The sequence below is a fragment of the Aotus nancymaae genome, unplaced genomic scaffold (assembly GCF_030222135.1).
Source record: "Aotus nancymaae isolate 86718 unplaced genomic scaffold, 86718_ANA_hifiasm-v0.15.2.pri h1tg000064l_1, whole genome shotgun sequence".
NCBI lineage: Eukaryota > Metazoa > Chordata > Mammalia > Primates > Aotidae > Aotus > Aotus nancymaae.
This window is the reverse complement of record NW_026988479.1, coordinates 9171216-9185235: the sequence shown is the minus strand read 5'-3', so window position 1 is coordinate 9185235 and position 14020 is coordinate 9171216. Positions and strand designations below refer to the sequence as shown.

The window sequence follows — 14020 nt, the reverse complement described above, 5'->3', positions numbered from 1 at the left end:
ATGTTCAGACTTATCGACCGGTGGCTCAGACCAGCCTGCAGAGCTGCAGCCACCCTTCATGCCTTCCTCCCCTCCCTGCTGATCATCGTGCTCCAGTTCCTACCTGGGTTCAGTTTTGCCAGCGTGGCTGGAATGTATCTGGCTCAGAACTATGATGAACCAAACCTGGCTAAAAAACTCAAAGAAATTAAAAAGGACTTGATGTCAGGAAGAAAGAAACCCCCTAGTGCATGAGGCCGACTCCAGCACTGCCTTCTGGATACCCTGATTCCACCACTCTTGAGGGCCTCCTTTAGCTTCTCAACCAGAGGCTTTTGTTTTCATCTCCAGCCTCCATGATTTTCTTCTTTGCTAGACCCTGTGTGTTTTTTGCTTTAGAAGAAGCAAAATGGGGCCCCAAGTTGAGAACTACCATTATGTTTTCAGTATCTCACCTCTTGCTATGTCCTTTTCCAGCTGCGTGGGAGGTTCTAAGACTGGAATTATGGTGCTAGGTCAGGAAACGTGAACTTTTAATGAGTAGTGTTTTCTTAATTTGGGATTTCTACTACCTTTTGTCAAAAGAAAAATTTTGAGTTTTGTATAACCGTTCAAATACAAATAATACTTATTTCACAGTTTTTAGCAATTTAAATAGGTGCTTGTTAAACATTTGTTACTAAATTCTGTTGTTTTGGCTGGATGCGGTGGCTCACACCTGTAATCCCAGCACTTTGGGAGGCCGAGGCAGATAGATTGCCTGAGCTCAGGGGTTTGAGACCAGCCTGGGCAACATGGTGAAACCCCGTCTCTACCAAAAATACAAAAAGTTAGCTAGAGGTAGTGGTGCACACCTGTAATCCCAGCTACTTGGGAGGCTGAGGTGGGAGGATCGCTTGAGCCTGGGAGGCAGAGGTTGCAGTGAACTGAGGTTGCAGCGAGCCGAGATCATGCCACTGCACTCCAGCCTGGGCAAGAGTGAGACTCCATCTCAAAATAAATAAATAAATTAAAAAAAAATTATGTAGTTTCAAAGTAATTAAAATTAATATCTAAGGGAAAAAAACTCTTATCAGTTATACACTTTAAATACATATAGCAGAGTAAACTTCAATTATGCCTCAATAAAGTCAAAAAATATGAACAAATGTTTGTTTTAGAATAGAAGCATGTCCAGGAATATTGGTGTGAGATTTAAATGAGATAAAGAACTAGCCCAGTCTGGTGGGTGGAGGAGCACAGCAAATGTCACCTCATGTTGATGCCCCAGTGCTTAACCTGCTCGGGTGCTGCACCTCCGTGGAGGCGTGCCGTGTTTGTTCCACTGCAATGTCTCATTACAGACAGGGGTCTGGGCTGGGAGAGGCAAGGGCCCTGCCCCCGGTTCCACAGGGAGTTCATGCAGAGCAGGCCAGCTTTTCTGGCCCAGAGTGAGTCCTGAGCCCCATGGCATCTCTCACTAGCTCGACCCCAGGCCAGGCAAAAGGAGACAATTCTAGTGTCCAAGGGCCTAGAAGTAGCCTGATTTGTGGGAGTAAAGGCCACCGGGGACTGTGAAAGTGGCCACCAGCCACGTGAGAAATCCTTGGTTTCTGATGTTGGGTTCTTATCGAGGGCAATTGACCACAGTGAACAGCCTGAGAGAGGCTGATGCTTGGCCGGCTTTGATGTCACACTTCTTGTGGCCTCTCTACATGGATGCAGTGTTCCTCTACACAGCACTCACTGGCCGGGCCTCATGTCCCCTGTAAGCAAATGCTTGAAAGTCGCTCTTGACAGCAACTGTGAGAAGCCCCCACCGCAGGCTGCCTTTGGGGCAGGCCAAGATTCAGCATTACTCAGAGCTTCCAGTACCTGCATAGGTTCAAACAGGAAGCCTGGTTTTTCCTCTTATGTCAACAACAGTCTGTATTCTGTGTCTGGCCTCTGACCTCCCTCATGGAGTGGGTTTCTTGGGGTGAAAGTTGGGGGTATAAGTGGCCCTTGAAGCCTTGCCAGCAGGTGCCTCTGCCAAAAGCAACTCGCCAGGTGTTGTGGCTCATACCTGTAATCCTAGCACTTTGGGAGGTGAGGCGGGAGGATCCCTTGAGCACAGGAGTTGGAGATCAGCCTGGGCAACATAGTGAGGCCTGTTCTTTACAGAAAGATTAACAAAATTAACTGGGCATGGTGGCATGTGTCTGTAATCCCGGCTACTCTAGAGGCTGAGGCAGGAGAATCACTTGAATCTCGGAGGTGGAGGCTGCAGTGAGCCAAGATGGTGCCACTGCACTCCAGCCTGGGCCACAGAGTGAAACCCTGTCTCAAAAACAGAAACAAGGGGAAGCACCTGCCTCATAGGGTTATGATGATGATTAAATGAGCAAGTATGCATTAAGCTCTTACCGGGTTGGACACGTGTTAGTTCTGATGATGATCTATGGGGCATCCCAGCATGATGGGAATCGTGCAAGTCACAGTTGGGAAGGTCAGGTCCCAGGCACATGAGACCAATTCATAGATCCCTCTCTCCTGAGGAGTAGGCTCTATGAGGGAGTAGGCTGCATCTGGCACATGGTGGGTGCTCAGTAAGAGTTTGTTGAACGGATTTTCAGATCAGGCTGAGCTGAAGTGTTTTTTTTTTTTTTTTCCCTGTGCCATGGAAGAAAGACTGTGCTAGGCAATTGAGAGAGTAAAAAGGTTTAAGGGTAAATAAATGTTTAATCCCCTTTTTTTTTTCTTTGAGTCTTGCTCTACTGCCAGGCTGAAATGCAGTGGTGTGATCTCAGCTCACTGCAACCTCTGCCTCCTGGGTTCAAGCGATTCCCCTGCTTCAGCCTCCTGAGTACCTGTGACTACAGGTGCCCGCCACCACACCTGGTTCATTTTTTTGTATTTTAGTAGAGACGAGGTTTCACCATGTTGGCCAGGATGGTCTCAACCATGCCCAGCCTTTTTTTTTTTTTTGAGATGGAGTCTCACTCTGTTGTCCAGGCTGGGGTGCAGCGGTGCAATCTCCACTCACTGCAGCTTCCACCTCCTGGGTTCAAGAAATTCCTGTGCCTCAGCCTCCTGAGTAGCTGGGATTACAGGTGCACACCACCACACCTGGCTAATTTTTATATTTTTAGTAGAGACAGGGTTTCGCCATGTTGGCCAGGCTGGTCTCGAACTCCTGGCCTCAAGTGATCTGCCTTCCTTGGCCTCCCAAAGTGCTGGGATTACAGGTGTGAGCCATCACGTTTGGCCTTCTTAAAAGAAGAAATACTTTAAGTGCTTATTTACAAGGGTAGTGCTAACTAGTAATAATTATTATCTGGTCATTAAGTTAGACCTGCCTCTGACTCTCCTGTTAGGTAACCACAGAGGCCCACATCAGGCAGAGAGCAGGGAAACCTGGTCCTGCCTCTTCAATCTCCTGTACCTAAGGCCTCTGGAGTCTTTGGATGGGATGATACGCTATCTGATCCAGACCCTGCCTTATAACCAGATGCACACAGCCACTGGGAGAAAGGCCACGTCTTGAGCCCTTTGAAGGCTGTATGGGTGTAAGAACTCTGAGCCAAGAATGAGCCTGCCTAGGTATGGAGTCCCTCACACACACCACAGATCTTCCTGGAACCTGAATCCACTGGGTACCAGGTTGTGCTGGGTGCTGGGGCGAGAGCAGTGAGGTAAGCAGACTCAGCCTTGCCGGCATAGGACTCAGGGTCTGGGAGGGGAGATGGGGAGACAGACATGCACAAACTTTAGAGACATGGGAGGCTGAGTGTGGTGGCTCACACCTGTAATCCCAGCACTTTAGGAGGCCAAGGTGGACAGATCATGAGGTCAGGAAATTGAGACCATCCTGGCTAATATGGAGAAACCCCATCTCTACTACAAATACAAAATTTGCCAGGTGTGGTGGTGCATGCCTGTAATCCTAGCTACTTGGGAGGCTGAGGCAGGAGAATTGCTTGAACCCAGGAGGCAGAGGTTGCAGTGAGCCGAGATTGTACCATTGCACTCCAGCCTGGGCAACAAGAGCGAAACTCCATCTCAAATAAAATAAAATAAAATAAAATAAAATAAACTTTAGCAATACTCAGACACATACGGCAACAAAGAAAATTTCTGAGCTGACAGTGAGGGCTGACCTAGCAGAAAGTGACCTGTGAGTCTGGGGGACTCAAGAAGTCCTCCACAAGAAGTGAGGATTCAGCAGAGATCTGAAGGTACACAGGAGTTATCAAGGTGAGAGGGGCTGGGCTCAGTGGCTCAGGCCTGTAATCCCAGCACTTTGGGAGGCTAAGGTGCGTGGATCACCTGAGGTCAGGAGTTCAAGACCAGCATGACCAACATGGTGAAATCCTGTCTCTACTAAAAATACAAAATTAGCTAGGTGTGGTGGCATGTGCCTATAATCCCAGCTACTTGGAAGGCTGAGGCAGAAGAATCACTTGAACCCAGGAGGCAGAGGTTGCAGTGAGCAAGATCACGCCATTGCACTCCAGCCTGGGTGACAGAGGGAGACTCCATCTCAAAAACAAAAAACAACAAAAAAACCATGAGAGGGGTTGGGAGAGAGGGTTGCAAGCTCAGTAGTGTGTGAGTAGCGTTGCGAAGAGTACTGTGAATAGTGTGAAAACAGTACCGTGTATAGTGTGTGAATAGTGAGTAGTGTATGAATAGTAGGGTGAATAGCAGTGTGAATAACAGTATGAAAGTATTGTGAATGTAGTGTCAACAGTGTGGACAGCAGTGTAAATACTGTGTGAATAGTAGTCTGAATAGTAGTGTGAGTAGTGTGCGAACAGTAGTGTGACTAGTGTGTGGGTAGTATTGTAAATAGCAGTGTGAAAGTAGTGGGAAAGGCAGTGTGAATAGCACTGTGAATTGCAGTGTGAATAGTAGTGTGAATGGCAGTGTGAATAGCATACACATAGCAGTATGAATCGTGTGAATAGTAATAGCATGAATAGTGTGCAAACAGTGCAAATAGAAGTGTGAATGGTGGTGTGAATTATGTGCAAATTGTATATAAAATAGCATGTGCATAGGAGTGTAACTAGTGTGAGACCAGTACTGTGAATATTAGCAGGGATGGTAGTGTGAATAGCATTATGAATGGTAACATGAATAGCATGTGAATCATGTGCAAATCATAGTGTGAATAGTGTATCCACACTGTGTGCATAGTGTTTGAAAAGGCTCTGTGGCCTGCTGAGAGGCAAAAAGGCCAGAGGAACTGCACCACTGAGCAAAGTTATGAGTGACCTGGAGAGGAGGGCTAGGACCCAGGTCTGGGGTCTGGGGCAGTCACTGTGGCACCCATGACTGTGCCATTTGCTCTGTCTAGGTTTTCCTGGGAAAGGAGCCTTTGATGATAGATGTCTTCATGGCACATGTGAGGACCATCAGTACCAAATCTCCCTTCATCTGCTTGGAGTTCCCTGCATCAGCACATACGCCCTCATAGGGCAGGGTAAGCATTGTTCTTCAGGTTTCTTTTTAAAACTCAAAGTGCTCTTGGGAAAGGGAAGCCAGTGGTCCTCCCACCACTGAGTGACTGGGGCTGGGGAGAAGAGGCCTGGGAAGGGTGAGGCTGCCACAGGTACCTCATAGGTTGGTTGACAAGGCCTGACTGGTAGCCTCTAAGGCTGCTACCTGGCAAACGGGCAACCAAACCTCTGCCCTGGACTTGCACTGTGAGCCCCTCTTTGCTTTTCTCAGGGTGATCTCGCATTGGTGAGTCAGGTCAGATCCCTGGTGCCCAGCTCTCGTCCGGGCTCTGTGTCTGATCTGAGGTTACAGAACACTCCCATACCCAGCATGCTCGCTCCCAAGTTTAATGTCATTTTCAAAGTAGATGTAATTTTAGAGTTTTTATTCATTCTTATATTGACTTTCTATGACATATATAATACAAATAATGGGAAAAAATAGCATGATTAAAGCTAGAGTTCTCCCATCTCTGTCCCCCACTTAGGGTTATCGATTGGGTGTATCTTCTTCCAGTCTTTTAAAAATCCATTTTCACTTATAAGTATGTAGATACAAGGATAATTTTGTTTGGGATACACACACACACACACACACACATACACACAGAGTTATATGTATTATTCAGCAGCTTCCTTTTTCAACTCTGGGTACACCTTGGAGATCTTTGCACATCAATGTATGTAAACCTACTTCCTTCTTTTTAAATGACTGCTTAGTATTCTCCAGTGTGTATTCACATGGGTTATTTACCATTCTCTCTCTGCTGAACATTCGCATTGTTTCCAGATTGTCACCATCACAAGCAACACTGTAGCAAACATCCTCGTATGTGACAGCCTAGCTCAACTCAAGGATGGCTTTGTTTGGTGATGAGGTCTGCATCAGAGGAGGTATTCAAGGAAAAAGTGAAATAATATGTCTTCCTCACCCCACAGCAGTGATGCTCAACCTTTGTGGGTATGAAAACTACCTGGAGAGCTTTTTAAGCTATACATTGGTGGGCCAGACCCCTGGAATTTCTAATTCAGGAGGACTGGGAGGAGTCCTGAGAACTTCTGTTTCTAGCAAATTCCCATACGATGCCCTGGTTTAGGGACCTGACTTTGGGAATTGCTGCCTCAGGGTGTTAGCTGTTCAGCCTCTGCTTACTTGAAGAGTCACATCATCTAAGGAAGACAATATTCAAGGAGAATTCATCTTGGGCCCCTCCCTCTACTAAGAGATAGGCACCCTACCTGGCATCCCTTTGGGAGGCAGGGCCTTCAGGGCACTGGTGATGGGTCCAGAGGTCTGGCTAGCAGGGCTCTGGAGCCGGATGTTCCAGCTAGGCCTGAAAGCCTAGGACCTCTTGACTTTTGATATAGCCTGCAGGACCATCCTTTTCTTGGCATCCCACCACCCACCCCTATGCAGCAAGCGACTCACCCCGTTCTTCCCTTTGGAGCCAAATGAAGGGTTCTGAGGCTGGTGGTGAGCTGTTTACACAACATGATTGGGAAGTGCTCTGGGGTTTTCATAACAGAAACAACAGGAGACCACATCTCCAGAGAAGGTCTTCTAAAGGTCTTGAGCTTTCAAGACCCTGATGCTTTGTTCCCAGCTGGACTGCAGGAGGTCACCGTGGGGTTGGAGGAGACCATCACAGGGGTAGAGGTGGGAGGAACCTGGAGCTTGGACCCTTGGAACTTAAGACCATCCAGAAAGACTTACTGCCTTTCCTGGACTTACTTCATGGCTTGGACACTTCTGCACCTGAGGATGGTTCAGTTGCTGGCTGAGGGTCAGACCCAACAGGCATTTGTCCAGTGTCTCTGCCCAGAGCAGAGCTGTGCCACCTTGCAGCTCACAGAGCTCCTGGCCCTTTCCCCCAGTGTGCTGTCCATGAACATCAGCCACCTTGATCATGAGAAAGAGGATTCCTGTGAACTGCAGGCTCCTCTGTTTGTTGCAGGTATTAGAAGGGAGATGGGAAGGAGGCTCCATTACCTACCACAAAGTGAGCACAAATCCTGTGAGACGAATGGGAGCTCCTGAGATCTGCTGCAGGCCCTGTCTCTTCAGTGGGACAGAGTCTGGCACCAGTTATAATCTTGGGCAGTAATGTTTGGGGTACCTTCTCTCTCTGGTTGGGTAATGTATATAAAATCTTGTCTTGGACTGCAACACCTAACACACAGTAGACACCTAACAGCCCCTGTTGAATAAATGATGAGATGACGCTCTTAGAAGGTGTCTGTAAGATGGACTAGGCTTTGCATTCCCTGGAATCGGTGGGCTAGACCCTAGGGCCAGCTGCTCAGCTACCTGAGAACCCCTTTGCCTCGCTGCTGCTGTGGGGTCTGGGTTCCACTGCCAGAAGAAACTGCACAACCTCAGATGCCAAAAGGCGGGGGCGGTGGCAGGAGTGGAGGGAACTCCAGCCTCCTATCCAAGGGTCACCCTGGGACAGGCTCACCAGAGGAGAGTGTACAGAGGGGAGACTGGCTTCTCCCTTCCCAAGGAGGAGGGTGGAGTGGATCTGTGAGCGTTATGTCAGCATTTTGGAGAGCTCAGGTCTGCCCACATGGGCTAAGGGCAGGGCCGTGATCTGGACGGGATCCATCACCCACCCCTCAGCCCACTGCCACCCTCTGACTCTGCATGAATACTGGAACTGGGTGGGGGTGGGGGCAGAGAATTTTAATTCTTTCAGACTCAAAACTTAACTTCTCATTTCTTTTAAGACACTCACCCCTCACCCAAAAAACGAAAGTCAAGGCTTAGGGGAATTCTGCGTGGTGGAAAAGCTTAAGGTGTTACTTTTGGTCTGGGAGAGGCTGGTCATCCGCGTTTGCCACATGCAGCCAAAAGTGCCCGAGGCTGAGGGCCCTGAGGCTGAGGGTCCCTGGGTGGGAATGATGGGGTGGGGTGGGGGCGTGGAGAAGGGCTCTCCCCCGAGTCTGGGCAAGCTGGCGCAGCTGGGCCCGGTGCTGGGGGGAAGGCGCGAGGCCCTAGGAGGGTCCCCTCTGTGGGCCTCAAGTCCAGCCCTTCCCTGGCCGCCCTGGCTGCCCCCTCCCGCGTGGCGCCGCCCCCGCTGCGTCCGCACCTTGGCAGTGGTTGAGCGCAGTCTAAGGGGAGGGGCGGATGGCACTCGCTGGGCATTCCGTAAAATCATCCCCCAGGAGGGCCGGGCTGAGGGGCCTCTGGGGGAATCCGCCTCCGGGTCGCGGGGTCGAGGTGTGTCAGGTTAACCCTTAACATTTCCTGAAAGATCGGTCATCCCTCAGGACTCAGGGTGGGACGTCGGAGCCCCAACCCCTAGATTCCTCTGCTGGGCGGGGTTTACGCCCCGGGAAGCGGCTGGGGATGGGGATGCGGGACCAGCTTCCCGTGAAAATCCTACGAGCCATTTTGGCCATATATTTGTACAAGTACTTAAAAACTGTGCAGACCTCTCATCCAGAACCTCCTTACTGCCTAGAAAATAATGGCAGATACGTGCAAAAATGTATGTGCATATGATACATGGGAGCATTGCTTAGAACTGGGAAACCGTGGGAAAGCAGTAGAGACTATTATATTCACTAATTAACTACTAGTTTACCACTGGCCAGACAGCACTGGAGAAAATCAGAGACTTCAAATCATGAGCAACGATGACAGAATATTTACTACTAAAAAAACGCTGTTGATAGTATTAACTAACAACTATATAAGCCAGTATGGAAACAAGACTGGAGGGAAATAAGGCAACAAATTCTTAGTAGTGGTTCTCTCTGGGCGCTGGGATTGAAGGATGACTGTGATTATCTTAGGCATTTCTGAAACGTTTAATACTATTGTCATAATCATGTATTTAAAAATAAATGTAATTTAGATAAAGCCTTAGTTCTAAGAATATAAAGAAAAACAATTTACCAGGCTTCTCAGTAATTTCTGAATTTGAATAGCACCCCCATAAGACTCACAACACTGGAACACATTGTTCTTTTGTTCTTCAAAACCAGCCTCCAGCCTGTGAGATGGGTGGGCAGTTATTATTATCTCCATTTCACAGAAGAGAAGGCTGGTAGTGTGCCTTGGCCGGGCAGGGCCAGACGTTGTGTCCTTCCATAGCACGAAGCTCCTTCAGTTTGCTGAGCAAGCAGGGAGTCATGGGGTGGAAAGTGGGGAGGGGGTGTGTGTAGAGTGGAGCCCTCCTGAATGCATGCGCATCCGTGTAACACACACACACACACACACACACATTCCCGCGTGCATGCACCCATGCGCATGTGCCTGCTGCAGGCCAGATGACCCCCTTCAGGGTATGGCCAGGACCCCTGCATTCTTGGCTTCCCTGCTTCTGTTACTGGAAAGGGGTCCCAATCAGACCCCAATCGAGGGTTCTTGGATCTCATGCAAGAAAGAATTCAGGGTGAGTCCGTAGAGTAAAGTGAAAGCAAGTTTATTAAGAAAGTAGGCTGGGCACAGTGGCTCACACCTGTAATCCCGGCACTTTGGGAGGCTGAGGTGGGCAGATCATTTGAGGTCAGGAGTTCGAGACCAGCTTGCCCAACATGGTGAAACCCATCTCTACTAAAAATACAAAAATTAGTTGGGTGCGGTGGCAGGCACCTGTAATCCCAGCTACTTGGGAGGCTGAGGCAGGAGAATTGCTGGAACCCGGAAGGCAGAGGTTGCAGTGAGCTGAGATCGTGCCATTGCACTCCAGCCTGGGGGACAAGAGCAAGACTGTGTCTTAAAAAAAAGAAAAGAAAGAAAGAAAGTAAAGGGATAGGCTGGGCGAGGTGGCTTGCACCTTTAATCCCAGCACTTTGGGAGGCCAAGGTGGGCGGATCACCTGAGTTCACGAGTTCAAGACTAGCCTGACCAACATGGTGAAACCTCATCTCTACTAAAAATACAAAAATTAGCTAGGCATGGTGGCACGCGCCTCTAATCTCAGCTACTTGGGAGGCTGAGGCCGGAGAATGGCTTGAACCTGGGAGGTGAAGGTTGCAGTCAGAGCAAGACTCCATCTCAAAAAAAAGAAAGTAAAGGAATAAAAGAATGGCTACTCCATAGGCAGAGTAGAGGGCTGCTGGTTGCCCATTTGCATGATTATTTTTTGATTACACGCTAAACAAGGGGTGATTATTCATGCCTCCTCTTTTTAGACCACAGAGGGTAACTTTCTGACGTTGTCATGGCATTTGCAACTGTCATGGTGCTGGTAGGAGTGTAACAGTGAGGATGATAGGGATCACTCTTGTTGCCATTTTGGTTTTGGTGGATTTTGGCCAGCTTCTTTGCTGCAACCTGTTTTACCAGCAAGGTCTTTATGATCTGTATCGTGTGCCGACCTCCTATCTTACCCTGTGACTTACAATGCCTTAATCATCTGGCAATGCAGCCCAGTAGGTCTCAGCCTCATTTTACCCAGCCCCTCTTCAAGATGGAGTTGCTCTGGTTCAAACACTTCTGACACATCCTTCAGCATGCAAACCAGCCCTAACCCAACTTGAACTCTCAAAGGTGGAGAAATAAAGAGAAACACTGGGAAGCAGGAATGAGAACCCTTCACTCCCCAGAGGCCATAATTTGGTCTCCCAGAGGTTCTGGGTCTGATGATTCATCCTTTCTCCACTGCCACTCAGGAGGCCTGGGTGGTAGAGGCAGCTTCTGCAGTTCCAGGACTTGTCAGACATTTAGCTTCCTTCCTCATAGGTGGTGATCAGCTGGCTATGGGAGAGACCCCTCACCTCTGAGGGGGTCATCATTCCTCCCTCCTGCCCTGCCCTGCCTTCATCCACTGTGGTTAAGAACAGTCCTGAATTATCAGAGGAGGGCTGTTGGAGAAATATTGAGAACTGTGTTCTCTGAGGATCTATTCAGAGGGTTTGGACTACAGCCCATTGAAATGGGCCCCTCTATCCTGCACCATAAGGTTTAGAGAATACTAAAAAAATTTCCCTTTTCTCTAGTCAGCTCTAGTGATCCTTTGAAGTTTTTGTTTCTAACTTGGCAGATTATTACTGTAAGTCATTCTGTGCTTCTGATTTCTTTAACATTCATTTTTTTTTTTTCTTCTGAAAGTACAGAAAAACCTAGGAGGTGGCTGTGTGGGTAGGAGTCTAGCTGGGACTCCTGGAGAGGACAGCTACTAAGTAAAATTTGCTTTTACTAAAACAGAGGCATGAACACACACACACACACACACACACACACACACACACACACACACACATATCACCTCCCAGAGAAATTTCTTTCTGTTCTAAATTCACTTTAGATAAGTACTGGATTTTTTAAAGACTGAAAAGAAATGAGAAAAGAAGACCAAGATGCACAGAGAATAGAGTAAGTAGGAGAAACGCCTCTACTGTTAATTTTGGCAGAACGGGAAAGAAGCAATATGCAAAGAACTGACAGCTAATAATTTTCCAGTACTGTTGGGTCTGTGAATCCTCAGGCCGAAGAGGCACAGTGGTTTCCGAACAGAAAAAATATAAATCACTTTATACCTAGCCACCCTGTAGTGAAACTTCTTGACACCAAAGACAATGAGAAAATCCTAAAAGAAACCACAGAGAAAAGAAAAATTACCTACAAAGAAATCATAAGTAAACAGCCTTCTCATTAGCAACAAAAGTGATCAGAATAATACCTTCAAAGGGCTGAGGGAAAATAATTGTTATTCCCCAAGTTCTAAACTAAACTATATATTGTTCAAGAATGAGTGCAAAATAATGACGTTTTAGACAAAAAAAAAAAAGACTGAGAAGCATTTTCACATAGATCCCCCCACTGAGAAAACTGCTGAAGAGTATTTCTCAGAAAGAAAAAAATATTAAACTTTGATAGGAGTGGAAGGGAAGAAACAATACTGAAGGGAAAAAGAAGATGTTGGGTAAATCTAATAATCTTTGTGTATAAAACAACAACAGGCCGGGCGTGGTGGCTCACGCCTGTAATCCTAGCACTTTGGTAGGCCAAGGTGGGTGGATCACGAGGTCAGGAGTTCGAGACCAGCCTGGCCAACATGGTGAAACCCCCGTCTCTACTAAAAATACAAAAATTAGTTGGATGCGGTGGTGGGCACCTGTAATCTCAGCTACTTGGGAGACTAAGGCAGGAGAATCACTTGAACCTAGGAGGCAGAGGTTGCAGTGAGCCAAGATCGTGCCACTGCACTCCAGCCTGGGTGACAGAACGAGACTCTGTCACACACACACACATATATATATATACACACGTATATATGTATACACATATAATATTTACTATCTGGCCCTTTACAGAAAAAATTTGATGACCCCTAAACTAATTCATAAAGCAAATTTTAACAAATATCAAAGAATAGCTGTTATGCTGACTATATTATCTTATCTTAATGAAATAAAACTAGAAGTTAAAACATAAGAGGTAGGGTACAGTGGCTCATGTCTGTAATTCTAACACTTTGAGAGGCTGAGACAGGTGGATCACTTGAGGCCAGGAGTTTGAGACCAGCCCGGCCAATATGGCAAAACCCTGTCTCTATGAAAATATAAAAATTGGCTGGGTGGGGTGACGCACACCTGTAGTCCTGGCTGAAGCATGAGAATTACTTCAACCCAGGAGGCAGAGGTTAGAGTGAGCTGAGATTGCTCCACTGAACTCCAGTCTGGATGGCAGAGTGAGACTGTCTCAAAAAAAAAAAAAAGAATTAAAACCAAAGAGATAGACCATTACATTACAAAAAATAACACAGTTTTTTGTACATTACACAAAAAACAATTTTTTTGTACATTACAAAAAAAGAAAACCCATTACATTTGGATGTGTGTCTAAAGAATTCATAGGGAAAAGAATAAACCACAAAGAAAATTACAAAACATTTGGAAGTGAAAGTCATTAAAACATCATATAAAATTTTTTTTAGGAATCAGCTAGAACAATGATTAGAGAGAAATGTATATTCTTTAAACAAATATATTAGAGGGCCAGGCACTGTGGCTCATGCCTGTAATCCTAGCACTTTGGGAGGGCGAGGCGGACAGATCACCTGAGGTCAGGGGTTCAAGACCAGCCTGACCAACATGGAGAAACCCCGTCTCTACTAAAAATACAAAATTATCTGGGTGTGGTGGCACATGCCTGTAATCCCAGGTACTCGGGAGGCTGAGGCAGGAGAATTGCTTGAACCCAGGAGGTGGAGGTTGCAGTGAGCTGAGATCCTGCAATTGCATTCCAGCCTGGGCGACAAGAGCAAAACTCCATCTCAAATAATAATAATAATAATAATAATAATAATAATATATTAGCGAAAGAAAAAAGACTAAAATTTAATAAGCTGAGTATCCAGTTTAAGAATTAGAAAAAGAGACCGGGCGCAGTGGCTCATGCTTGTAATCTCAGTACTTTGGGAGGCCAAGGTGGGCAGATCACCTGAGATCGGGAGTTGGAGACCAGCCTGGCTAATGTGGTGAAACCCTGTTTCTACTAAAAATACACAAAAAAAAAAAAATTAGAAAAAGAGTATCAGGATAGCCTGAAGAAAGTAGTAAAAAAGGAAATAAAAATGGAAACTAAGGTGGGGCGTGGTGGCTCATGCCTATAATCCCAGCACTTT

General features: G+C 46.9%; 1 protein-coding gene across 1 annotated transcript; it reads left to right on the top strand.

Moving 5' to 3' along the window:
• LOC105716189 (short transmembrane mitochondrial protein 1) lies at positions 1–234 on the top strand. Its single transcript, XM_012450768.2, has one exon. The coding sequence runs from the start codon at positions 1–3 to the stop codon at positions 232–234; it is 234 nt and encodes a 77-aa protein (XP_012306191.2).
• Positions 235–14020: the final 13786 nt, after the last annotated feature.

What these genes read in the sequence shown, in the direction of transcription:
- LOC105716189 (XM_012450768.2), top strand. Translation starts at nt 1, where the DNA reads ATGTTCAGACTTATCGACCGGTGGCTCAGACCAGCCTGCAGAGCTGCA.